General features: G+C 36.7%; 2 protein-coding genes across 18 annotated transcripts; both read right to left on the bottom strand.

The window, feature by feature from the left end:
* Positions 1-1098: 1098 nt before the first annotated feature.
* LOC149734472 (vinexin-like) lies at positions 1099-25636 on the bottom strand. Of its 16 annotated transcripts, XM_089881709.1 has the most exons (23): positions 24154-24296; positions 21969-22052; positions 20614-21618; positions 20086-20165; positions 19491-19539; positions 18941-19137; positions 18252-18566; positions 17842-17926; positions 17522-17590; positions 16855-17015; positions 16366-16435; positions 16099-16153; positions 15717-15819; positions 14774-14848; positions 7560-7637; positions 7112-7144; positions 6010-6044; positions 4947-5026; positions 4617-4672; positions 4068-4247; positions 3593-3738; positions 2843-3033; positions 1099-2350 (listed from the first exon to the last, which is right to left on the bottom strand). In XM_089881709.1, exons 2-23 carry the CDS (start codon positions 22000-22002, stop codon positions 1830-1832), a joined length of 3618 nt encoding a protein of 1205 aa, XP_089737835.1. In that variant the 5' UTR covers positions 22003-22052; positions 24154-24296; the 3' UTR covers positions 1099-1829. The 16 variants fall into 16 exon arrangements, with proteins under 16 accessions (XP_089737835.1, XP_089737829.1, XP_089737831.1 ...); XM_089881703.1 differs by lacking the exon at positions 21969-22052 and having other exon boundaries at positions 24154-25636; XM_089881705.1 differs by lacking the exon at positions 21969-22052 and having other exon boundaries at positions 16099-16150; positions 24154-25636.
* On the bottom strand, positions 7644-14767 carry LOC149734473 (uncharacterized). 2 transcript variants are annotated; one of them, XM_089881721.1, is made up of 2 exons: positions 11661-14767; positions 7644-11461 (listed from the first exon to the last, which is right to left on the bottom strand). In XM_089881721.1, the coding sequence occupies exon 2, from the start codon at positions 11099-11101 to the stop codon at positions 8939-8941; it is 2163 nt and encodes a 720-aa protein (XP_089737847.1). In that variant the 5' UTR covers positions 11102-11461; positions 11661-14767; the 3' UTR covers positions 7644-8938. The 2 variants fall into 2 exon arrangements, with proteins under 2 accessions (XP_089737847.1, XP_089737846.1); XM_089881720.1 differs by having other exon boundaries at positions 7644-11442.
* Positions 25637-27281: the final 1645 nt, after the last annotated feature.

Raw genomic sequence — 27281 nt, 5'->3', positions numbered from 1 at the left:
CATCCTCTATGACGTCACAAGCATTACCTCGCTTAGAACAAACGAACAGCAGAATAAGTGATTGTTAAACACGCTAAACGTCTCTTACTTCCTCTTAACAGATCGCATTGTTGTAACACAAACCTGATTATTGTCAACAAACTTGTGTTTGTTACGTCGCAATAGGGGAACTTAACACCAGCATTGTTGCGCACAATGACCTTTATTTTATCAACAATTGAATGAAACCTGAAACAAACTCTCTTATTACGTCATAACCAAACTATGACAAAACAATATCTGTTCAGTGTCCATGACGTCACAATCCTGTTTAACTTCAATCTAGAATCAAGGCATTGTGATGTAATAACTAACTAGTAGTTTTAACTGTTCGCTAATAAATCGCCTGCGTAACAATACCAACATTGTGACGTAATAAAACAATCACAATCGATCGCGGACAATCTCTACAGAGTCTACACTTTCGTTTTAGATTCTGATTCTTGCATCAGCGTTCTAATAATAGATTCCTTACCGAACCTACTAGAAATTCAACCTCAAACGCGAATTATTTATCTCAAAAACTGCCGCCTTTTGACGCGATGGACGCTTTTTGCTTCTGCAGGTGAAAGATAACTGTGCGGGTATTGTGACGTAACAAGGAAGTAACAATCCACATTGTGACTCACAATAAACGTGTGTGGTGTCATAATTAAAACACCAATACAGCTGTGTGACGTCACACTAGATAATAGTTTCTGTTCTAAAACTAACAAACCGCATTATGACGTGACATTAACATTGTTTCGATGCGAATTATTACAATCGAACTACTTTGGTTGCTCTGTGACGTCACATACCGAAATTCTGAACTAACTGGCCTTTCGATTCGAGAATCTAGCGATTATGACGTCATTATCTGGGATGATGACGTAAGAAACAAAGAAATAATATAAACACATTTGCGCTTTTATTTTTATTTGACACTTTTACTCAAGTAGTTTTGATCCACGGTCGTATAGCGTGTTTTAGCGACTGTAGTTTCGCTGCTAATTTCCTTCTCTTCTTTGTTTTAATTAATTCGATCTTCGCTATCGTATTTGAAGATATAAACAACAATTGTACATTATAGCAAGCTGTATTCACCAAATCTTGAAACAAAATTAGATTCTGACGTCACAATAATAAATATCAATCAATGATTATTGTTAACAATGCGCTAAATGACGTAACAGAAGAAAAGCAGAATGTTAATTGTGATGTTATAATGTTGCCTATGACGTCATATTAAAACATGATTATTACGTAATAAACACCTTTATTATAAACAAGCATAAAATTCATATTTGAACCATAATTCTAGTGCAACAAGGTGAATTGTTGTAGCGATTGTGGATTAATAAGCGCGATTATCAAGCGGATAATGTATCGGGCATGGGAAGGAAAAAAATTATGTTTTTTCAAAAAAAAAATATTTCAACCAATCAGGTGATAGCTCCACAGCGACCTACAGTGGCAAATTTACACATTGTGACGTGCATGGTGAATGTTTGTGACGTAATAAAGGCTGCGTGATAAAAGCATTGTTAAAATCATAATGACGTCACAAAAAACGTCATTGTTAATTAGATTTTGATTCACCTCCCTCTATTCATACGTCACAAGCAACATAATTACGTCACAAACAACATAATTACGTCACAAACAACATAATTACGTCACAAAAGTTCTGAAAATTCCCGTCAATTGGTCAACACTGGATTGATAAAAACAACTCGGAAACACTGGAAGCAGTTTTTAGCTGGCAACACTAGAGCAGCAGTTTTACTCGGCAACACTGCTTTCTTCCATTATTGCGCAGCAGTGACGTAATTTCCGGGGAAAGTCCCGAAACCCCCGGTCCGCTCCGAAGTCCCCACGTACCAGCCGTCGTCACAAATTTCGACCACGATAACGACGTCACCAGGGCGGAGGTCAAGTTCGTCCTCGTTGCTCGATTCGTAAGCGTACAAAGCCACGTAACGACCGATAATTTGGCCGTAATCGATGTCGGGCGCTGGGGGCGAGATGGCACGCGGGCTGGAGGGCTGGGAGCTTGTAGAAGAGGGGTAAGATGGTACGGTAGGTAGGGGTAAGGTTTGCTGGGTTGGGGGTGGTTTAGGGGACTGGGGTTTTATGGGTTTTGGGTAATCGTAATGGACCTCTATGTTGGTTGGTTTCGGCTGAGCGACTGTCGCGGTTGATTGGTCGATAACTTGGTCGAGCTCCGTGAGGTCGAACTCCCCCCGGTGACGGTGGTTGCTCGCTAGTGCCGGCGTGTGGCCGACAACGGAGTGAGCGAGAAAAGCAGCCCGATTCTTTTTCTCAGTTTCTGGGAAGAATAAGCAATTTATAGACACCTATGATACAGATATAAACACCTAATTATCTAGGAAAAAACTTCTATTCTATAAGGGTGAAGTCTTCAGTCAGGCACACCTGAGACCTGGTGTGTAGGTCTATTACCCCAACACCCAGGGTGCTACCATCTAGACCCTACTGAGGCAGTTTATAGACACTCAATAATAGAAATTTTATTCTATAAGGATGAGGTCTTCAGTGAGGCACACCTGAGACCTGGGATGTAGGTCTATTACCCCAACACCCAGAGTGCTACCATCTAGACCCCACTGTGGCAGTTTATAGACACTCAATAATAGAGATTCTATTCTATAAGGATGAGGTCTTCAGTGAGGCACACCTGAGACCTGGTTGGGGCAATGTCCATAACCCTAGTAAAACACCCAGGGTGCTACCATCTAGACCCCACTGAGACAGTTTACACGGTAATATAGTCATCACCCCACCATACAAACAAACATACCATCTGGTTCACTGCTGTCCAAACTAGTCTGACTAATAGTTGACGACTGTTGTGAATGGGATGATCTCGGCGAAACCTCAAGTTGTTTAGGAATCGTTTCTTTCTTGGTTTGTTTAGTTTCAGGTTCCAACGTTACTTGCACGTAGCCTACAGGGAGAATACCGGTGTTTGGACCAAGCTTGCCTTTGTACCTGGGGAGTTGGTGAAACAGGAGTGAATGTGTTGGTTTGTGAGTAGTATCTGGGACTTAGACCAGAGTTGGCCCATTATCCCAACATTGTATATGCACATTCTATTCTATATGAGTGAGAACCTACAGTGAGGCATGCCATTGGGACCTGGGGTTTAAGCCAGAGTTGGCCCATTACACAAAAACTAAACGACAATTGCTTCAACCCACTGACAATTACCCAAAGTTACATACGCGTTCATGACACCAATCAAGACACCGCGGCACCAATCAAGACACCGCGGCACCAATCAAGATACCATGGCACCAATCAAGACACCATGGCACCAATCAAGACACTGCGGCACCAATCAAGATACCATGGCACCAATCAAGATACCATGGCACCAATCAAGATACCATGGCACCAATCAAGACACCGCGGCACCAATCAAGACACCGCGGCACCAATCAAGATACCATGGCACCAATCAAGACACCATGGCACCAATCAAGACACTGCGGCACCAATCAAGACACCGCGGCACCAAGAGACACCATGGCACGAACACCACACTCACCAATTATCATCCACACGCTTCAACAAAACCAAATCATCTCCTTTCTTGAAGGAAAGTTCATTTTTAGTTTTCCCGTTGAAATCGAACTTTGCTTTGGCTTGTCCGTGCCGGGTGGGTTTGTCGGGTTGGCTGGATGATGTGATCACCTGGTGGGGGGGTTCATAACATGGGCGGAAACGAAAATGGTATTTTAATGCTTTGTTTTAAATTAATGGGACAAAAGTGGGGTGATCGTTATAGCACTGTTGGCCCGCCCACCCTGCCACCCCTGGTTTGGCGCCTTAGTCAGTAAACACTGCACATAAGCAACAAACATTTAAACAAAATAAAAACAGGGGAGGCAGGGATAGTTAGACAGACAATTCTTTAAAACAAATCTAACTTATTGGATTCACGTATTACAGCTCTTAATCCAACACAGATAGTAAACAAACCTCATATAGTTTTTACTCACAACTACGACCCCAACGCCCACCTTCAAATACTCCACGGGGATAATTCCGCTCTTTACGCCATCCGGTGTCTCCGTCATGTACCAATTATCGTCCACACGACGTGTGATAATCACCGTTTGTCCTCGCTTGACCGACAACTCCTTTCCAGTTCTTGAATTAAAATCAAACTTTGCTTTTGCTGGTTGTCGAATCCCATCACCCTAAAAAAAAAAATTATGTGTCAAAAATTATTTGTTTTATTTGATTTAAAATGTCACTTATTTTTGTTATCCTTGTTATCATATAGCTTAAATGAAAATTTAGTTACATTAAATACCCTACTTAATGAATGCACCTATTTATCCTCGCATGGCAGGAAATTAAAGTCGTTATAACACGGTTGTTCTGTTTCATACACCTCGTGCCCGCTAACAAGTTACCATGTATGTAACTTATTTATCCTCGCGTGGCGGCGCAACGACAGTCGTTATAACACGGGTGTTCTGTTACATACACATGTACTTTGTTGGTGATTGTTTAAATAGTAGCAGCATAAAGCTTAGTTATGACATCATAATCAACAAACTAACTTGTGATTTTCGTTGTTGTTGGTTCACGTTACGCTTCACTGCATCCGTGGTAGATTCTAAGGAATTAAGTTTTTGAAAATCAGGATTTTAATAACACATCATTAATGTTTTTAAGTTATTAGAAAGTTCAAGTTAAAACAATGAAAATATACAGAAGTTTTTACTTTTCTCTTTGAATTCGAGTTATTAGAAAGAAATTAGCAACAAAATTACAGTCATAACACCTTTTTATTCTACATGGTTGAGTTTCCATACCAACACTATGGAGTCAAAGTTGTCCCATTACTGCAATATTAGTGAGTTTATAATTCTACCGTAGATACGACTTACCTTTCTTATGCTGCGTTGTAATTGGTTGTTTAGTAACGTTGCTATGGTAACCCGACATTTTCGAATGAGGCGGGGTGTAACTGGAATAGAAATATTATAAAACTAATTTATAAATTACTTGCAATAAATATAACATTTCTATACCCTTATAAATGCTCTAATCTAAAACCTATAAAAAGAATAAAATTTTGCCGCTTAAGCTTTCACCCTGCTTACATTTCAACTACCTAAATAATTGATACGCAATTGCAGTCTCTGTCTGTACTGGACTGTTTTAGCTCTAAGAATGAACAATTTTCTCTCACAAAAGTAAATATTGTCAAACCTTAGCTAAAAAAAATTTAATGCAATACTGTTTAAAAACACTAACACTCTACAGCTGTTGCTAACGGGCATAATATAACTTTTAAAAACGAATGTTTTGGCATAAAAATTTAACTTTCTTGTTATTTTGCAACATAAAAGTAATATGCCTGCCAACAACAGTATATATACACTACTAATAGATCCCTGCAACAGTTAATATAGAAAAGCAAAACACGTGTTTAAAAAATAATTTTCTGGTAAAAAAAATTAAAAATAAAATTTTACCGAACTTTTTTGGTTAAGAGAAAAGTAGCACAAAAATTTTTACTTTTTATTGTTTTGAATAAATAAAAAGTAATAATTTGCCTGCCAGTAACAGTAAACTACTAGTATCCCTATATAGTAAGTTAAACCACAGCATAGCACACCGCAAGCATATTCGGCACGCTACTCGAGGTACGCACGAAAGTGAAATAAATCAAGATTGATGAAAACATTTCATTTCCTGTTTCATTGATTGAATGGGGATTGTGATGTCACTGATAGCAGTGTTGACCAAAACTTTTATACTTTCTAATTAAGCAGTGATGACCAGATATTTTCATTTAAGCAGTGTTGACCAAATGTTTTTAAATAGAGCAGTGTTGACCTTTTTATTTTGTTGGACAGTGTTGACCAAATATTTTTTATTTTTTTGACGACCAATTTTAATAATTTTAAGCAGTGTTGACCAAATATTTTATAAAACACCACAAACCTTGTAGATGAAGTTTGCACAGTTGTTTCCATTTGCTGGGGATGAAAAAAAACATTAAATATTTATCTCGTAAAATATAAACCATGAGTTTTGTACATTTGCATTGCAGTAATACATAGAAATATAAATATTATATCTATGTTCATAAAACACATATTTTCTGGTCAGTTTCAACACAAACATAACAGCATATATGCATGAAACAGTTGCCTTTATTTTTAAAAGCATCTGTTAATATCTGTTATCTATGATAAAATTGTTTTAACTGATTTACAAAGTTCATTTTTAGAATTACTAAACATGGTTTTAGTTTTTAAACCAAAAGTGAAGAAATTAAAACAATCTTATTATATATACATACAGTGGCGCAGCCAGAAAAAAATAAGGGAGGGGGGGTTTTAATCAAAAAATTTTTAAAAAAACTTTTTTGAATTATTACAAAAAATTTTTTTTGCGTTTTAAAAGGAACCCCCTAACCCCCTTGGCTGCACTGTATATATATATAGGCTGCTATGTGTTTATTAAAACTGACCGGGAAATGTGTGTTTTACGCACACGCATTGCTACATTGCAACTACAGCATGGTATTCATAAATAAGCCGTCACGACTGCTAACATCATTATGCCAAATATCTGTCATAATTATTGAGCCTATGATCGAATGAATAATTAACTAATCACGAAGTAATAAATAGGCGGCCAACTTTGTAAATACCAGGGGTGGTAGGCAGAACCTTCCCACCCCATGTGTTGCGAACATTTTATTAATTATCAATAATTTATGCAAAAGTTTAAGCATATGTTATGGAAAATCCAACTTTGGCCTAAATTCTAATAAGACCCATGGCATGCCTCACTGTAGAACCTCATTTATATCTCATATATAAAAAAAATATGAGATTTTAAGTTCGCAAAATAGATTCACAGAACTAAAGTGTGCTGTTGGCCCAAAAAGCCATAATTTATTCTATATGGGTGAGGTCCAGAGTTGTCCTATTATCTCTTGGAACTACTTCTAAAGTTTGCCAGGTGCAAAAAAGTGAGCTGCGTGAACCAGTGTGGCCATAGTTGGCATGACAACCAGGTTACTATGACAACTTACCTTCTTCACATCCATGTCCCATATTTTACTTGGCTGAGAGAAGAGAAGAAAAAAGGTTAAAGGAGAGAGAGAGAAGGAAAAAGGGAACCTCAACTAACTTTCTAGCTTACCAGTGCCCCCCCACTGAGGTCTGAACCAAGGTGTTTCTGTATAGCTGACAATTTGGACAACCCAATAGTGACTTCTAACCCCATAAACCCCAAATAATGCATCATGTATTGAAAATTTCCAGAACCCCCAAATAATGCAAAAGCTAATGTCCGTTAAATGTCTTGCTCAAAGACATATGTATCGGGAATCGAACCTAGCATCTTTTATTAGGATACAAACACCTAACCACCAAGCCACGGCTATTAACCCCCCTTACGGCCTTACTAATACATGCACTAACTAAGCTCATACAGACACACCATGGCCTTAACCTCAATGTGGGGACACCAGTTCTCACCGATTTCGGTTTAAGAATATCGTCAAAATATTCCTGCCAATCTTGCTGGGAAAAATCCTCCAGACTCGAGCTGCGACGCTGGAAAAATTCAAAAACGTAAAAAACGAAATATTTTGGGCAAATGTTGTCGTTACCACGGCATATCTGTAACTCTGAACTTCAAACATGCTTCACTTCAATGTTAACATGGACACGGCAAACTTAAACAAACACAAACTTTTGAAACCTAACACTAAATAATATTTGAGGTTAAATCACAAATAGGAAGTTTGTAGATTACAATTAACCAATTTATATTGCACTAAATATAAACTGAACGTAGCACATTCAAACAACACACAAGTTTTTAAAGCCTAACACCTTATAATGTAAAGTTAAATTACAATTACAATACACAACATAATGCAAACCTTGTTAAATTTATTTCCAAAACACAAAAACCTATGGAATCTGGCAAATATAAATAACCAATAAGTTTTTAAAACCTAACACACTGAATTTGAGGTTATTAACAACTGCAATACTTGATCCAGAATACCTTAAACACAAGCAGTTCTGAATCTTAAAACACTGCAAGGTTAAATTAAAAATACAATATCTGATAAAACACAAAAATTAATGCAAGCATTAAACATACTTGAACGCACAAGTTTAAGAAGCTTAACACACTGAATATAAAACAAGGTTAAACACAACAACAAATATGATTTGAAGTAAATTGCACCAACAAAATTGAACACACGAGACACCATGCTAGTGTAACAACCACTAAGTATATTCCTTGAAAGTAAACACACAAACTTTTAACACAGAACACTATAGTCCAGCAGAATGGTGAAATAATTGTGGAATTTGAGGTAAAAGCATGAAAATTGGTACTCTTGTAGAATTTAATACGCTGAACATTTTGAAACTCAGACCCATTCCGAAATCTCGATTTTATGACGTCACGGTGACGTCACGGTTCGATGATTTCATAACACAGTTTTTGCTAGTTTTACTTTTTGCTAGTTTAAAAAAACGTTTAAGTTTTAAGAAAAAAGGTCTGCAGTCGTCTTGTAAGGACCGTTGATGAATATATACAGTAGGGTGGGGGAAGATGGGACACCTTTAGCACGTAATATCCAAATATCCTGATCGTGTTTTAAACAATTAGCAACGGTCTTTCAGAGTCGTGAGGATACTGTTTTATAATTTTTTAAATGTTCTTTGTTACTACCAAATGGGACGAGAAATAGAATGAAAAGGTGTCCCATCTTCCCCCACCCTACTATACAAATCAACAGAACAAATCTAATGTTAATGTGATGTCATGGTGACGTCGCAATTTTGGCTTGTATTCGCATTATCAGGGAGACAAGCATAAAGTAACAATGGAGCTAACTGTCATGGAACGATAAATAAAACAAATAACGACAATGTTCATAGTCTATCGCAGTCTCCGTCACATTTGCAAAGCGCTGTGCATTGAAGCTCTGATTGAACACATTTGCACCGGCCACGGCAACCTTTTCTGGATTGCATCCACATTTAATTAGTTGTCTGGATGTTGACGATACTTCCGAAAGATTTGTCCAGAAAGGAACAAACCCTTCCGCAGATGTCTGCCATCCCCAGTTGTTTGGATTTGGAAGCTCGGGACTGGCAACCAGTGACTGGCCCCAGCAATGCCCAGCCTGATAAGCAGCTCTCCGCACATGTTCTAGTAACGCTGCTCTCGTGGGAGGCAAAGACTCAATAGATCTTCCCTTTTTTGTGAAAAGCTCTCTGCGGCAATCATCTACATAGCTACATGTGCTGACTCGATCATAAAGCAGGACAACGAAACGTTCCAAAACTGGTAAACTCTGATCAACGTCAGCAAGATCTGGTGCTTCAGAGAGAGATTTAAATGCTGGCGTGACATCTTCCAAGTGTTTCCATGTCTCCCAAGCTGTCTTTTTCCCTCTGCCTGCGAAGAAAGACACTTGATCGCAGCCTGTCAAAGCATGAAACATCAGAAGACTCTTCAATTTTTGCCTGCCAAGGCGGTTGCAAAGAGAATGGATAGGCAAATATCGCAAATTCTTTCCTGTACCGAATGCAACCCAGAGTTCCGAAAGGCCCAATTCGTGAAACATTCCCGTGGCAATCACCACTACATCCGTATCGACTGTCCGTATCATGGCTTTATCATAGCCACGCTTTGCTGCATTATATGCATGCAACAGAAGTCGTGTATCGGCTTCTTCCTGGCTGCAGGGGCAAATTTCGTCTGTTTCTTGTGGCAATCTGCACAAAACATTTTGCGCGTAAGTACTTATAATTTGTTTGTCGCAAGTAAAGATTTTGTTTGTTTCCTCAGCTAGATACTTGAACAGCTCGGTTTTGTTTTCATTCAAACGAAGAAAAGCTCCCCAGCATCCAGGAATTCTTGAATTTGGCTGTACTCTTCTTCGTACTCCTTTTCCGCGTTTGTTTCTAGTAGATGCCTTTAGACTATTGGCGATGTAAACATCCCAAACGACGTCCACCCTTGAAGCATCTTTGAGCTGCCTTTCAATGAATGGTAAATAGACATCCTTTGCATATTCTCCAAATGTTTTGGAATTCATTGGCTTCAACATATTAATTACTGCTGCACCATCAATGATGACTGCGTCAACATTAAGCTTTTCAGTGGATGGAGGGACAATAATTTCCAGACAGGTTACCAAATCTGCTTTTCTACCTGAGCGAATCTCCTCATTTTTTGAAAGTGCAGGAGGACAACTGTTGTTCTCATGTTGAAAGAATTCTGCAAGGTTTCCTTCTCGCACTTGGCATGAAATATAAAGCTGAGAGAAAAGTTGACAGTTCTTCTTTAGTGTATTGATCTCTAACTTCGTAGATGTACTGGATTTCAAAGGAGGATAGCTGAAGAGTGGGAATTTGTTCTTCGGTATAGGGTCAGATATTAACTTGTCTTTCTTCAATATGCGCTCCTCCAAAAACCTTCTGTATTGTTGATCTCCCGCTTTTTCGATACTTTTTACTGTTTTAATAACTTTTTCACTCATTATGTCACGCGTATCAAGCACGAGTAAGTCCTCACTTTCTTCCAAATAAGGATTTCCACTTTCCCCTATTACAAGTGTTAGAGAGCGGACTTGCTTCTCAAATTCTTGCTGCACACTCAATGTCTGTTCATGGTGCCGGTACAAAGTAGAGCCATGTTTTTCGCTACTTGTAAGCATTGACACTTCGAATTCCCCAACGATCCGGGCAACTTCAGGACCAGCAAGCATCCACCGTAGAAGTTGAGAGGAATCTTCCGTAAGCCCTATAGCTCCACCATCTCCTTTAACACACTTGTTATTTTGCTCGTGAGCGTGATCGAGTGCAATTGAAGAAAACTTATGCTTTGTCTTTCCCACAACAAAAGAACCTCTCGCAAATTCTATGGCAACATCTTGGTCTGTGTCTTCAAGCGTAAGCATATCATTTAAGTGAACAGATACCCAACGTGCATAGTGCGTATGGTTTAGGGCAAAAAACCACGGCAGGACCCTACTGGCATGCATCCTAACTCAGCGAATTTCAAAATGTTTCCAGCGAGTGCCTTATATATTGAGTTGCGGTCATATCCCTTTCTATGGAACGTCGCCGGACATAGCAGTTTCTCTGAAGTATCTTTTTGACAAATACAACATTTTCCCTAGTCAATAGTACTAGATTTTTCTCGTCTTACAGATCTTTCACAGTCGAAAATCACGATCTTCTTTGACATCACGTTTTATTGTCATACATCTGCAACCAACAGTTTCACTCTATTTAACGAGGTTCTGGAAAGCTATCTGAATCACAGTTACGAAGCAATTTCTTGACATATAATGGCTTCTAATTCCAAATGATCAGTTTCTCACTTTTGAAACAATAGAGTGCTGTAAATTATAAACAGTCAATACAGCGCCACGTAATAAAATGCGTTTAACCTCAATAACAAAAGTGCAAAAATTTCTTGATTTGTGGAATTTTTATGACGTCACCATGACGTCATAAAACGAGATTTCGAGATGGGTCTGAGTTTTAAAATAATCAGCATGTCCAGTTCTGTAAGTGTACCAAATTACATGCTTTTACCTCAAATCCCACAATTCGACCATAATTTGACACAATTCTGCTGGACTACTAAATATGATTCAAGTTAAAATTCATATAAAGAAGTTTTGCTGAACGGCAGATGAAACTGTTATAATAAACTAAACTACGGAATACATTTTGTTCCTCTTGCTACCAAGCATTGTTTAATAAATAAACTAACTCCTCTGGTATAAATATCCTGGTAAAGTCTTGCTAAATAGCAAATAAAACATTAGTGCAACAAAACTAAGGTTTTTATACCTAAATGTGACCTGCTCTTCCTGTCATGCATAATGTAACTCATAAACTAACCTATTAAAAATGGTTCCACCTTGACAAAATGTCAGTGGAATAAAATCATGTTTTTTAACGAAGAATTCAATTTATATAATTGTGATTAAATTACTAAACCGACCATGACCGTAATATAATAATGATATCACACATAACTGACTTGTCAATCTAACTTTAGCAACAATGATGATAAACCATAAATATGATGCAATTATTGCAGAGTGCCCAAACCTATATATAGCTAAAATATATTGAGAAATAGGGCATGCATAGGCGCCAAACCTGGGGTGCCAGGGTGGGCAGGGGTACCCCCTCTAATTTTCTGCACTGCATTAATCGCGTTTATAGGAGTTTGGTGCCCTATATGTAAAGTTACTGCACATTTATAAACAATGAAAACTTTCAATTTAACTTAAATTTATTAAAACTTATCCTAATCACTTAGACTTAAATTCTAACAACATTTATGCTTTGCATACAACAACACACACTACTATTACTGTGTGACATCACAATGTATATTGAACAACAAACAATGGTTAAGGAATTGTCTTGGAATGCATCCTATGACATCACAATCATTTCAAAGGAAATATACAAATGTTTGATTTGTTCTTGGAAAAAGGGGGTCTATACTGTGGGTTCGTGCACAGTGCAAGGACCATATATATACATATATATATAATATACCTCTAGAGCTCTTGTGTTTTATACAGGACAAAGTGATGCACTGGAGCGACCATCTCTCTTTTTATAAATTTATTTTTACTTTTAATTAACAATTTTTTTTTCTGCCTTTACTACTGCAGGGACATTTGGTTTAAAATATATAATGGACCCTGAATATGCTGTTGCTGCCAGCCATACATATCTGACTGAATGACAAAAAAATACCGGTACCATATCAAGCATCCCATCGGATATTTGTTCAAAAACAATCAATTTACCGCCAAGCGTTTTATACAGGATTCAGGAACACACAGTTTGGCACCAAACTCATAGACTGCAGGAATAGTTAGACCACAGACACTGTTAAACAAATTTCAACTTATTGTTTACTCCGCTTTGCAAGGTTTTTGAATCTGTTAAAAAATACTCTAAACACAAATACAACCTTTATCACAAATGAACATTTTTTCAAGGACCTTTAAGCCTTAACCCATGCCAGCTGTCAACAACAATAAATATAAAAATAGATTCCCCTTTTTCTTACTTAGCAAATACTACGCAAATATAAAAATACTTAAATCTACCAAATAAAGAATAGCAACTGCTAAGTCACAATTCAACCAACAACTGCTATCCATTCAACACACCCAATGTCAATAACTCGACACAATTCCATCGGAATAACAAAGTTTCCAACGAAAGTTTAAATGGCAGTCATGACCTTGTAGTTGAGGTTAATTGTTATAAGCGTGTGTCGAACATTCAAGTCTCTGTTCCCCTTTGTGATGTAACAATGCCTTCTATTTTGAAAGTACTTGAAAAGATCGAGTGCAGACCTGACCGCAGGTACAAATTTTCAAAGTGAAACAGCAATAGTGATGTAACAATTAAATGCTCATTGTTGAATTCTAATTAAATAATATATTACAATAACCTTTTTTAATTTATAAGTTATAAGTCCCTTTGATTACTGTATCAAAAAATTACGGAATGGGTAAAATGAAAAAAAACATATCGATAAAATAACAGCCGTTAACATGGCTGCAGGTTTGGCATTGCCATCCAAAAAGAGCAATAATATAGCGATGTAACAATTTAATGCTCATTGTTAAAATTATATTAATTGTTACATAACTATTCTGCTATTGCAAGTAGATAATGTAAATAAATTAGCTCGTCTGAAACGAAGTGTTCGTCCATCAAACATGCGTCGATTTTTATGACACTAAATATGAGAAACCCACACAGCAATAAACATGATTCAAGGTAAATTACAACTACAATACTTAAACACATGATAAAACATCAACCACTAGTATATTATACTACAATCCCTACCAGATACACTGTAACATATAAATTTGATTTTCTAGTCCAAAAAACGCTATTTTTAACCCTAAAGAAGCATTGCAAAATGGCAGGTATAACATGATTGTGTAATATAAACAACATTTTCTACCGGAAGAGACAATTTATATCAAACTAGACTGGTATCAGGATAACAAACAACAATCTAACCAACATAAAGGACCCTTCAACAGCTAATGACCTCGTTATAATGCAATTAATTTCCCAGAAATCATCATTGTTATAAACCAAAAACCACATAAGTCCAAATGATACTTAAACATAAATTTAAGGCCAATTATCAACAGTATTCATACTTTAACTTTAGGAATTTAATGTAATTATACATAACCAACAACATTCATATTCCATAAACATAAATACAAACTAGCTCGCATCAAACACTACAGTGGTTCATAAAACATAAGTCTACCAGTCTATAAAATAAGCAAACGCGTCTAGATCTTAACTCTGGCCCTAAGTCTATATGCCAAGCCTCGCGTGGCAGGGGAAATTCGTGAGTTATAACACAGGTGTCCAATTTCATGCATGTGGTACCCGCTTACGAGTTACCATGTAAGTAATGAAAAGATCTGCCTGATGTCTGTTTTTTATTTGAGTAAAAACGTTTCATTTAAGACTGAAAAGGTTGCAGAATCTGTCTTAATCTGATAATATATCTAAGGCTTTTTTTAAAAATAGTTTTTGAAAACCTGAATAATATTTAGGGTCTAAGAAAAAGTAATCCAAGCATTAGGTGAAAGTGAGGTGCAGGTAAGCCATGCGTTAGGTGTAGGACTTACTAAACATGGGGGGTTCCCCTGTACTGAGTATGTACGTGGGGGCGGGGGTTGGTGGTGGTTTAAGTTCAGTCTGATCTGGGTGGGTTAAAGTAGAAGGTAAAGGTATATGGGTAATTGTTAAGTGTCTTGCCCAACGACACATACGCCCAAATGGTAGCAGCGACGAGCCTTGAACCCATTACCTCTGGGTTAGAGACATACGCGCTAACCACTTTGCCACGGCACCAGAAAGTATTTAAGGGAAAAGCTAAGAGTTGTTAGCACATCTGCCTGTAGCAGTATTTATTTTACAGTCCTTGGTTCTCATTCTTTTTTTGTAGCCCAGAGTTTGGGGGTTCAAGGCCCGATGCTGCTACACAGGAGAAAATAAATATTCGTTCACTCATTCAGGAAAAAGGTGTTTATGGCTGTTTAAGTGAATGAATGTAACTTATTTATCCTTGCAAGGCACTGACAGTGGTTATAACAAGAAGAGTAAGATGAAAAAAGACAAAGAAAACAGAAAAAGAAAAGATTAACTATGTTAAAAATTAACCTGTTCTGTTAAAAACACTCAAAAATGTTAAAAATTACAGTTAAGTCATTTATACACTGCAATGAAATGTTAGAACTACCACATATGATACAAACTACAATAGTAACATGGATATACATAGGTTGTAAATTAAAATACTATAAAGCTACAATAGAAGTAATATATATATATATAGTAGGATGGGGTAAGACGGGACACCTTTAGCACATAATATCTAAATATCTTGATCGTGTTTTAAACAATTAACAACAATCTATGGGAGTCGTGAGGATGCGGTTTTACAATTCTTTGAATGTCCTTCGTTTAAAAGGAGAAGAGAAAAATAGAATAAAAGGTGTCCCGTCTTCCCCACCCTACTATATACAACAATTAGAAACAACGTTGTACTACAATAGAAATAATAAATACCGGTTTATTCTCAACCACGTATGGTTCAGCGGGTTTGTAATCCGTTATCTTTCCCACCCTGGTTGGTCGTTCCGTCTCCATGGATACGTGGTGTCGACCGTTGCTATGGGGATGAGATGGTTACGCCATCGTGTGGTGAAAAAATAACAGTCACACTCAAAATTTATATTTTCACAGTAACATCTTAACGTATAAAAAACACGGACTGGTACGCTGCCATTCATTTTAAACCAATCAAATTGCTCTGTTATGCTTTGGTGACAATATTTTAAAACTTAGAAGCAATAGGCCTTAAAAAGAAATAGGATATGAGTGGGGTCTGCTAGTCGCTTCCACTGCCTTGCAACCATTTTAAAAAACCATAAGATTAAACTACACCAACCTGCTATCTGCTGACATAGGCCTTGAACTTGAGCCATTTGTTTCTGGTGTGTCTGCTGTGAAAAATAAGAAAATGAATATATTAATGTTGTGCCTGCTTACAAGTTACCAGGTATGTTACTTTGTGGGTGATTGTTTTCTCTATGGCTGACAATTTGGACAACCCATTAGTGACCACTGGGTTGGAGCAATTACATACCACTACCCAGGCAAAGTAGACTTGGTGAAATATCTGCTATAGTATAATGAACCTAAACAAGCTACCTACCTTCATTCCCATCAATCTTATGCATTTGTTTGAACATGCTCTTATACCAATGCTTTGAATCATCAACTGACTGTGGGTGGGAAGAGTAAATATTTAAATTATTGAGAAATAGCTAGGATGGCGACAATTTATTAATTAAACTTCTTTCTATTTTCCATAAGTAAAGGACCTACAGTGAGGCACACCATGGGACCTGGGATTTAGGCCAGAGTTGGCTCATTACCTAAACATTGTATATGCACATTCTATTCTATATGGGTGAGGCCCTACAGTGAGACATGGCATGGGACCTGGGGTTTAGGCGAGAGTTGTCCTATAAGCTATAACCCCAACACCAAGGGTGCTACATTAGTGACCACTGTGTTGGACCAATGAATGTTAAGTGTTTTTCCCAAGGTCACATACGTCTATTAGTATCGAGCATCAAAATCCTTTTTTTTAGGTGTTTATTACAATTGACCTTTAATTAATCCACTAATTATTACTTACCGATTTCAACGCGACTGGCACCCCTGTCCCGGTAGTTGGCCCAATACCCTCATGGTGGGGTGCTTTAACAAGGGTGGTCGTCTTTGTGCGCTCAAGTACGACAGCTTGGGGGTCACCGGGGTTAGAAGCGGGGTAGTAGGTGTCCGTGTGGTACAGGTCGCCTAGATATATGGTTTTTGTGGTTAAGTTTGCAATTGTGTGATTTCTATGATGAAATAGGTTGGTTGTTTTTTATGACCCAGTCCTTTTAATAGGTGTCTGTGTGGTGTAGGTCGTCTGAGTATAATGTTTCTATGGTAAAGGACAATTCTCATGGTATTTCTATAGTAAAAATGTTAGTTATAGGATTTACACATTAAAGGTCATTATTATTATGATAGCTATGGTGCTACAAATCCACCCAATAATGACCATTTGGTTGAAGAAATGTCCCGCCCATGGACACATACACCTATCAGTATGAAGTCTCGAACCCGGTATCCTCCGGTTATTGTGCAAGCATCTTAACACTGAGCTATGGGCTGGATTTATACAAACATTAGACAAACAAAAAATCACATAATAATTTTAAAAAATTAAAAATCACCAACGATTTTTGGGGACAAGTTATGAATAAAAATTACCCCAAACAATTAAATTTTTTAAATTAATTAAATAATAAATTAACCTTCTTTGGTTGTGGTTTGGTAAACTGCTCCACCAGGTAAGTTGTGTTGCGGGGTAACCTCCACTGAGGCTGTGGATGATAATGGGGGTTATGATGTCATAATGAAAGGTTATGATGTCATAATGGCGGTTATTGGATATTGAAAGATGCAAATTAACTTCAAAATTAAAACAACCAAAAACTGTATATAGGCTTTATTAATTAAAACAACGAAGAGAAAGGAATTAGCAACAAAACAACAGTCATGCTACAATTGAACACCCCCTGGGTGAAGGTGTCAAAAACAGTCAGTAATACACGCTATTACAAAATAATCTCACCACCGGGTGGGGTAGGGAAGGGGGTTCCATGGATCGTTACTTTCGTGGAATTCTCAACTTTCCCTCCGTTAGAATTTGTGGGTTTCTAGTGAAACAAGGTTGTAGGAATAAAATATCTTGAAATATTTATAATTTCTGGTGAATATTAAAATAATTTTAAAAGGAGGTTTACTTGAATTAAAAATAATATATGTGCTTAAAAGAGAGAAATGAAATATAATATAAAAGAAAAGGACTTTCCTCCATTCGAATCCGTGGGTTTCTGATAAAACAAGGTTGTAGGAATTAAAATATCAGAAATTATAAAGAAAGCCTTAAAAATCGAATTCAAAAAAAGAAGATGAAACATGAATGAAGCGATTTAAAAAGTGAGAATGAAATAAAAACTAAAAGAAAGAAAGGAAACATACGATGAGTATTTGTCGAGTATCTCGTAGTAAAGTGACATAACCACCATTAGGGGGGGTTGGAGTGCGCATCATTGGTTGGCCGTTTACGGGATGCGTGGAAGTGTTGCCGGATGTTTTTTCATTGTTGCCAGGTGTAGATTCTGCAGTGTTGCCAAACGTAGTTTTTTCAGTGTTGCCAAATGTAGTTTTTGCAGTGTTAAAAGTTGTAGTTTTTGCAGTGTTTTCAGATTCCAAGGTTTTTGTATTGTTTTCCGTTGATTTTTTAAACGGAGGATTTTGATATGGCAACACTGGTCTTGTAGGAGGAGTGGGAGACTTGAGGAGAAAGAAAGAGAAGAAAAATAAGAAGGAAAAGTGAATATAAAACGTAGAAGTAAAAAGGTAAAAAAAAAGCCGAAAAGTAAGATCATATATTTTTTAAAAATATATTAAAATATAAAGTTCAGCAGAATGCATTTAGTTATAACATAATATTGTTTGTATTGAACTGATAGAGGTATAGGCTATTGGATTTTTATTTTATTAAATAATTTTCAGGATTACAAACGAAACATAAAATACTTAATTTATATTTAAACACTTAGTTTTGTCTATTAGTTCATATATATATATATAATATTAGAGAGAAAAATAAATATTGGATTATAAACCTATTAAATAGATTATAGGACTACAAACAAAACACTTACTTTTGACACAGGAAATGAAACACTCCTAAATCCCTTAGCTGTAGCGTTGGTGGTGAATGGTTTCGCTGTTGTTAGTTTCGGTTGCTCGTGGGGTGGGGGGGTTTTGGGGGCCCCGAGTAGGTCACTAGGGGGTGGGGGTAAGTCGGTTGGGGGTGGGGGGAAGTCCCTCTTAGAAGTGGGTGAAGTGGGGCTCCGAACTGTAGATGGAAAAAATGGTTTAAACTCAATGAAAAATATTTAATAAAGTAAATGAAAAATTAAAAATAAAATTTTTTAAATTAAAAATTATAATTGATTAAAAATTGAGTTGAGCCTGGGTTATAAAATATGACACTTGGTTATATATTAGTCTATACACCAAGTTCTCCAGCAATTTGTTTGAAATAACGATGTTTTGACATCCTGTTTGGGTAGCCATTATCCCGGCTATGCAGTTCCATTATTAAAAACGACTACATGGTCTATTTGAAACACATTTGAAACACATGGTCTAAAAAAAGGAAATTGCCAGAATGGTTTAACCAGACTTATAACATTATATGATCCTCACCTTTCTGGGCTGGATTGAAAGTCACTTTGGAATAATTGGTTCGAGGCTGCTGTGATGTAATAATAGAAACATTATTTACCCTAATACTGCAGTAAAAAAACAAGTTACATAATGTAACTATGCAAGAACTCCCATTTTAAACTGTTGTTGCATTGACAAGAAAGAGTTGGGAGGAGATAAATAGACATTTATACATAGTAGGGTGGGGTGGGGTAAGATGGGACGCCTTTACGACATAATATCAAAATATCCTGATTGTGTTTTAAAGAATTAATAACGGTCTATGGGAGTCGTGAGGATATAGTTTCATAATTATTTGAATGTTCTCTGTTTACTACTAAATGAGCCGAGAAAATAGAGTTAAAAGGTGTCTCATCTCATCTTTTCCTACTCTACTGTATATAGTATGTAAGGTGGGAGAAGATGGGACACCTTTTTATGCTCTTTTCTCGGCCCAACAAAGAATTATAAAACCGTATCCTCACAACTCTCATAGACCGTTGTTAATTGTTTAAAACACGATCAGGATATGTGCTAAACGTGCCCCCTCTTTCCCCACCCTACTATTGTTCATCTATTCACTCTTACACCTCACCTGTGCATTAAGGAAGGCATCCGATGGTGGAGGTGGAAGGGGTGGAAGAATAAAATCATCATCAGTTGGTTTCAAACTCCCTGCATGAACCAGTGTGTTAATAAACAATATCACAACAGGGGGAATGTTTTAATTGAAAAAAATGCATTAAAGCGACAGCAATTTAAACCAGAGGTTCCCAAACTTTTTACCCATTTCTTTTTTTAATTTAATAAAAAAATTTTGAAAAATTTAGTGTTCTTAACAGTTAATAGTATGAAATAGGCCTATGCAGTGTAGCAGTAATTTGTGTAAACTTGGTGAACTCTCGGTGACCCCCAAGTTCGGTATGTGACTCCAGTTTGGGAAACCTGATTTAAACCATTTCCACCTTTTTGACATTTTTTTTAATTAAAAATTTAATTTTAAGCAACACCATAATTAGTAATTATTTCATGCACCAAGATTGCTTTTTATTAACCAGCTACTTGCTTTAATTGCTACTAATTAAGTTAGTAATTAGCACACAACATGCATATCATGCACTACCTTCAGCTACATTATCAATACACCGATTATTTTCATTTGTTTCAAAAACTTCCGACGAACTTTCCACCAAACCGTCGAGAAACAACGTTTCGTTGCTCATCGTGCTTTTCACCACATGGTGTCTCTGTGGAGCCTTATATATTGTTTCTATGTCGTCAATATCATCATCTGTATACGGACGTTCTTCTTCCTCAACCTCATAAACTCCTGACATGGAGGAATACGGGCACGAAGTTTCAGAACTTCCACGTGAACCTGTCTCCGTCAAAAACTCCTTTTCTTTATCACATTGTTCATTCTTAGCCACCATGTCTGTAGATCCTCCCAATTCATTGCTTTCTATTTCATGTTTTGGTATTGATTCTTGGATTTTCCCATTTTCAATACTTTCTTCTTCATTTTGTATCAAACCTGGGAATTCTACCTCACTATTCCCTGGTTCATTTTTTGGTATTTCACCTACATTCGTTTGTATTTGGTCCAGGAATCGCTCTTTTCCATTTCCTTGTTCATCTTTTGGCAGTGACCCTGTCATTTCATTTTTATTTTCATTTTCATTTTCAACATTTAGTATTTTGCTTGGTGCTTCACCGTCTTTTCCGTAACCGTCTTCAACATTTTGTATCAAATCTAAAGTTTCACACTTTTCACTAGTTTCCACATTGTTTAGTACTTTGGCTAAGGTTTGGTCCTTTTCAACACCTTCTTTTTCTTGTTTATTTGGTATTATGTGGGTAGTTTCATTGTTTTCGTCTTTTAGTATAATGTTTAAGGTATCTTCTTTTATATTTTCATTTTTCTCTTGAGTTTTTAAAAGTGGGAAACTTTTTACACGACCATTCACATTAGCATTTTTATCGCCAGAAATCTCTGGTTCATCAACTTTCTTGCCATTTTTATTTGAAAATCCGTTGTCCAATGAGGTTTTCCGATTTAACTGCCCGAATCTGATTGGTTTAAACTTGCTTTTTCCAACCAATGAGAACGGAGTGGGGGTTGTGTAGTCTGACTCAGCAAAAATTCACCATCATTCAGCAGAATTTGATCATGATGAGGCATAAAATCGATGATTCAGCGAAAACCATGCAAATTATCCACCCAGAGAACAGGCAATAAAAGTTTGTGATGTTAATAAATTTTGTGAAAGTTATATTTAGAATTATGTTTATATATTAAGATACTAACATTGATCCATGCTACCATCTACTGCAGTTGTTAGTCAATGATATTTATGAAATGTGTGAATTTAAAATGGGTTCTAAATTAGTGGTAACATCATGCCAGAGTTGACTGCATTTAAATATTAGTCATGTTATATGAAATGATCAAAATTTTAAGACGAAATGGTAACGTACCTACAGAATGGTTGGTTCTGCCTTGCGTGTTCATTTTGGTGGATTTTTGGGTAAATTAATTAAAACAACCACATTCTTAACACTCTATGATTGGAAAGAATGGAATTACAAAAACACCCAGTAAGGAATTTTGCTTAAAGATCAAAATAATAGGTTTAAAACTTGTTTTTGACCAATTATTAAAAACTTGTGCACTGTAGATTTTAGTTAAAGAGTAAACTTTCTGCTATACTTTTAACCTAACATTAAATCAGGTACTTGTTAAAATATGATATGAATGAAAATTTAGCTATTATTACAAGCCTAAAATGTTAAATCTATACCAGCTAATACTCTGTACTCAACCATTGGACTTTAAAACACTCTGCAAAAAAACTCCGCAAAAAAAATTGTTTCAAAAAATATATTTAGGCTATATATTATATGTATATATCTAAAATCTTACTAACACTACTTTCAACACGACTAACATTAGCCTTTTCAGAGTAAAACAACCACCTTATGCTAAAACATACAAACTACAGGAAGCCATGAGTAAGTACCTGGTATCTACATGATGTTAATAGGACAAGCATGTGAATCTACTTTAGTTACATCATAATGTAAACAACTATTGCATCACAATGCATTCCATTATTACGCAACAATGAACTGTTATTCTAACAAATATAAGTAAATAACAACAGAGTTAGTTTGATATATTATACATACTAACATACACATAACTTAATTTTATCTCTTTGGTTACCAAGCTCATAGCAATAAACCAACATCTAACACATACAGTATAGACGAGGTACAGAACTTAAATTAATTGATATATGTACACAAAGCACATACATAACTTTTATCGTTTCGTTACCATAACAAAGCTGTAGTAATATGCAAACACAAAAAGCCGGCATATAATATTTGACCTTGTATTTATTACACTATGGTACAAATACTAAATAAAAACAGAATTCTTACATAAAGCTGCCACATTAAAATAACGATAGCAAAACATAAATGTTCAAAGTGAAACATTTATTACACAACTCAGCCGAAGGTAAATCAACTAAAATTTCCAAAATATTCACAAAATAATATCTAAACTTTCCAGACTTTAAGTTTAACTAAGCTACAGGGCATTTGTCAACCAAGTTTAGTTACACAGTTAACACATAGCTATATACATGTTAACATACACTGTGTGCTATGTACATATTGTTTTAATGACGTAAGTCAAGTGCAGACGTTTCTAAATCGAACATAGCGATAAACAGACCCTCACGCCGTCGGTCCGACGCCGATTTATTATCTCATAATGAGCTAAAGTGGTATAGAACGTATCTTACTATGACGTAACATTATCACATTTGAACCATTCGAGAATACAACTACGTCACAATGAATGATTGTTACGAACAATACCGCCCCTTTACGAAACAAACGTGTTTGAAAACAAAAGCTATTTTATTCAGTAACTAGATAGTTGTCAAAGTGACAGCAAATATGTACTGTGGGTGTATTGTGAGTATTATGTTACGTTTTAAAGCTTTTTTTATTTACGTTTTGGAGAAAATCTTCTGTTTATGCTGTAACAGCGAAAACATGTCTACCTGATATTACACAGTCATGTTCGTTTGCTGTCCAGTTACGAGAGCCGGAGTTAAAGATACTGTAATACCGTTTCAACATTATTTATTCAACGGTTTGGTTTGTGGCTTTTGGTGTAGAACCATAGTGCACATGGGTTTTACAATCCAGCGGAGCGCAGATCTAATGGTATGCGTCAGTGCGTGTGTCCTTGGGCAAGATACTTAACTGCAATTGCTTCAACCCAGTGGTCACTGATGGGATGTATAAAATGCCAGCCATCAACCACAGAGTTACATATGGGGTAACTTGTAAGCAGCCTTTAGGCGTTTGAAACAGAACACCTATGTTATAACTACTCTCGTTCCCCGCCACGCGAGGATAAATAAGTTACATACGTCCACCTCTCTACCGACGTAACAATACACGTCATTATCTTTCATTGCATATGACGTCATGACATTAGAATGAGGGGTATCTATCTACTGACAACTACGATAAGTGTCACCTACGTATGCTGTTATGACTACAACTTCTCGGTATTCATGTCTACAAGACACCAATACGTATTACATGCATTCCTATATGTGGTGACAAAAGGCATTACCGTGTGCTGATTCTTCTTCCATCTTTGCCACAGTAAAGTTTAAATTTGCAAGAATGTCGTCCAATTCCTTTTCCCGCCTCTGTTCAAACGTACCAATAGGACGTCGAGGTTTAGTCACGTGATTGATATGGTGATGCATATCGTCTGCAGTTGGAATAACGTCAGTTTGACTTCTAGTAACCCCAGCGCCGATGACGTCACCGCTACCACCAATTGGCTAAGTCTATATTTCGTAGGCACCGACGGAACTTATTTTTCAAATTTCTCACAAAACTCTGCTGCATACGTCACCAAAAGAATATTCACGTTAATTTCTAAAAGCTATGGACAGTAAATTAGACAAATACATCAGATTTCGAACAAAATTGAAATACCTGCTTTCATACGAAATATTCACCCACAAAGTTACATACGCGGTAACTCGTAAGCGGGCACGAGGTGTATGGAACAGAAAACCCGTGTTATAACGACTGTCGTTGCCCCGTCATGCGAAGATAAAGCAAGTTACATATGTGGTAACTTGTAAGCGACACGAGGTGTATGAAACAGAACACCGGTGTTATAACATAACGACTATCCTTGCCCCGCCACTAGAAGAAAACTAAGTTACATTTGCTGAAACATTAAAATGCCTCTAATGCTTTTATCCATACGTGTTTTAATGAGTTATTTTGCTGCTAATTCCCTTCGTAGTTAATTTACACTTAGTTACCACGACCGAACAGACAAACAAGTTGCGCTAAATGAAACCAACGCCTCAACACTTTACCAATTAAGTCCTTAACACTTTACCCTGTCACAGCAGCAAATACCTGTCATATAAACGACAAGCAATTACAACAGGGCTACAAATTGACCAATATAACTGCCCTTGCGGTGATAGAACACCACCGAACCATACGACGACCTTTATAATAGTCGGTAAGTCAACATAGCTTTATTGAGTTACCTCGCGACCCAGTGACCATTCCATTGTTGACAACACGAGTGCGATTGTGACGTCATAATGCGAGGAAGGAAAGGATTACTGGTCAAGTTTGTTGCATCGCGGTGTTTTATTGTTTGGGTAACAAACGAGTTTCCTACGCTATATTAGCGCTGTATTTTTCTGTTGGAAATGATATTAACCGCTACATTATATGTTAATTATTTATTCCTATCATGTTGCAACGACTCGGTTTACCGTTAATACGGGTTTCTTTCATTGTTATTTCCATTAAAATATTCTTTGTTATTGCAATGCTATGGAAAATCGCATGTTGTTCCAAACCAAACAACCCAAATTATTTGGATTCACGTTTTATTATTCACGCATAGATTTAGCGGTTTTACATCTATTAGGTTCATCCCAGAATTATACTGGTATGATGAAACGGCGGTTTAAAGCAGCAACTTTTAAACCGACACTAAACAGACAATACCTAAATGTCAAATCCTTGGCACCAGAGTCTAAACGGACTTTGCTGGGCACATAGGCGCCGATTTTTTTAAATTGCAGAAGAGGCCACGTTTATGATGACGTCATTCGTTTGGGAGAAATTAGGAAAATACGGTATACGCGAGTTTTTTTTCACTCGCGCCAAAACACGATTAAGCTATACTTTCCATGGCAGCAGTAACAATAACGGCGACTATTAAAGTTTGCCAAAACTGCTGCCTATCGTTCATGCGGGTATGAAACTGGCAAAATCACACAGTCAAACTCGTTCGTCGTTCTTTGAAGGACGTTGTTCCTACGATACGCACACGAACATTAATGACGCCTCAAGAAACATCAATGCTGTTGATTATTACATAGGTCTTAATTTTGTACAGATCTAGTGTTTGAGGGGTTTTTAAATCATTAAAACTGTTTGTAGATCGTTTTTAAGCGATTCGCAACTTAGGCTTTGCCTGTCAATCGTTACTTTCGATGACGTATTAATTTTACGAGCAGCTAAAGTTTGTTCCAAAATAAGTAGCAAGCACCTATGTCTGCAGATGGCTGTTAAAGTACTTAATTGAATCCAAGGACATCCGCCACGCCAAAAGATTAAACCGTTAAGTTAAAGCTTTAATGTGTTGAATACAGACCAATGTATGTGTTATTTGTTTTATTTTAATACAGTCGTTGTATAACCGTATTTGCAAAGGCGCTAGCCATATACTCATAGCAAGCTGTTTTAAGTATAAAACTAACGTATGTTCACTTTTCGTTAAAGTTTTAATAAACAGTCTCCACCGTAAACGTACACTATTCAGTTTGCTTTCTCTTGGATTGCTAATAATGAACGCGTCAAACCGTATTATGACGTCAATAATCGACGCATCAAATAATAATATGACGCAAATAATCAGCGTGTGAATCGCTACTATGTCGTAACAAAGCATTATGCGTGGACGCGTGGTTGAGAAAAACATTACGGAAAATGATCTTTGTTACGCCAATCGATGGCGTAATAACTGAGTACGTTTGAATATATAGTTCTTTAGCTATTTGCGGGCTTAAAACGACTAGTTCTTTAATTTTAAACGGGTTTTATTAATAAAATGCAGTTATACGCAGCAGGTGCTGCACCGTCTGCATAATATCCAGAGTAGGCCGGCCTCGTCTGCACCATATAAAACGGCGCCCATGGCTGGGCACTCCCCTGAAACCCTCAGCTCCCTAGCAGAAGAAAGATCTAATTTCGTCGATTATAAATTGGCGGGTAGCAACTAGTAAAACCACAGATCCTATGCGTCCAAATCTTATCTTGTGTAGGAACCACACGCAACAACATTCAATAAAACTTGTTGTTTTTACTATAACTCTTATTTTATTTTCACTCGCGTGTTATTTAAACCTGAAACAACAAATAAAATCGACACTGAATACCAGGCCGTCAACACACACAATCAATATTGAATAACTAACAAATAATGCTATTTTTCCGAGCATAAAATAATTTACGAAATTAACGAAGAACACACCAAGATAGCAAAACGACAGTCGTTAAAATAAGTTATGGATTAATTATAAGAGCATGAGTATCAATTAAAAGCGCGACTGTATTACCCAACATTCAGATAAAAAACAACAACATACATACTGTCCGTTTCGTGTAGAAATATCCCTATCTAAAAATTCTGTTACGCCAATGCTGTGC

Source organism: Ciona robusta, chromosome 7 (assembly GCF_009617815.1).
Source record: "Ciona robusta chromosome 7, ASM961781v2".
Classification (NCBI taxonomy): Eukaryota; Metazoa; Chordata; class Ascidiacea; order Phlebobranchia; family Cionidae; genus Ciona; species Ciona robusta.
The sequence above is the reverse complement of the archived record's forward strand: the minus strand, read 5'-3'. Positions and strand labels throughout refer to the sequence as shown.

Excerpts from the sequence above, each read along its gene's own strand:
- LOC149734473 (XM_089881721.1), bottom strand. The coding sequence starts at position 11,101 with ATGCATGCCAGTAGGGTCCTGCCGTGGTTTTTTGCCCTAAACCATACG.
- LOC149734472 (XM_089881703.1), bottom strand. The coding sequence starts at position 24,292 with ATGCATCACCATATCAATCACGTGACTAAACCTCGACGTCCTATTGGT. Across the intron at positions 20,166-20,613 it reads TATTGATAATGTAGCTGAAG|GGAGTTTGAAACCAACTGAT; the intron begins GTAGTGCATGAT and ends TGGTTCATGCAG. Across the intron at positions 3,034-3,592 it reads AAGCGTGTGGATGATAATTG|GTACAAAGGCAAGCTTGGTC; the intron begins GTGAGTGTGGTG and ends CCAACTCCCCAG.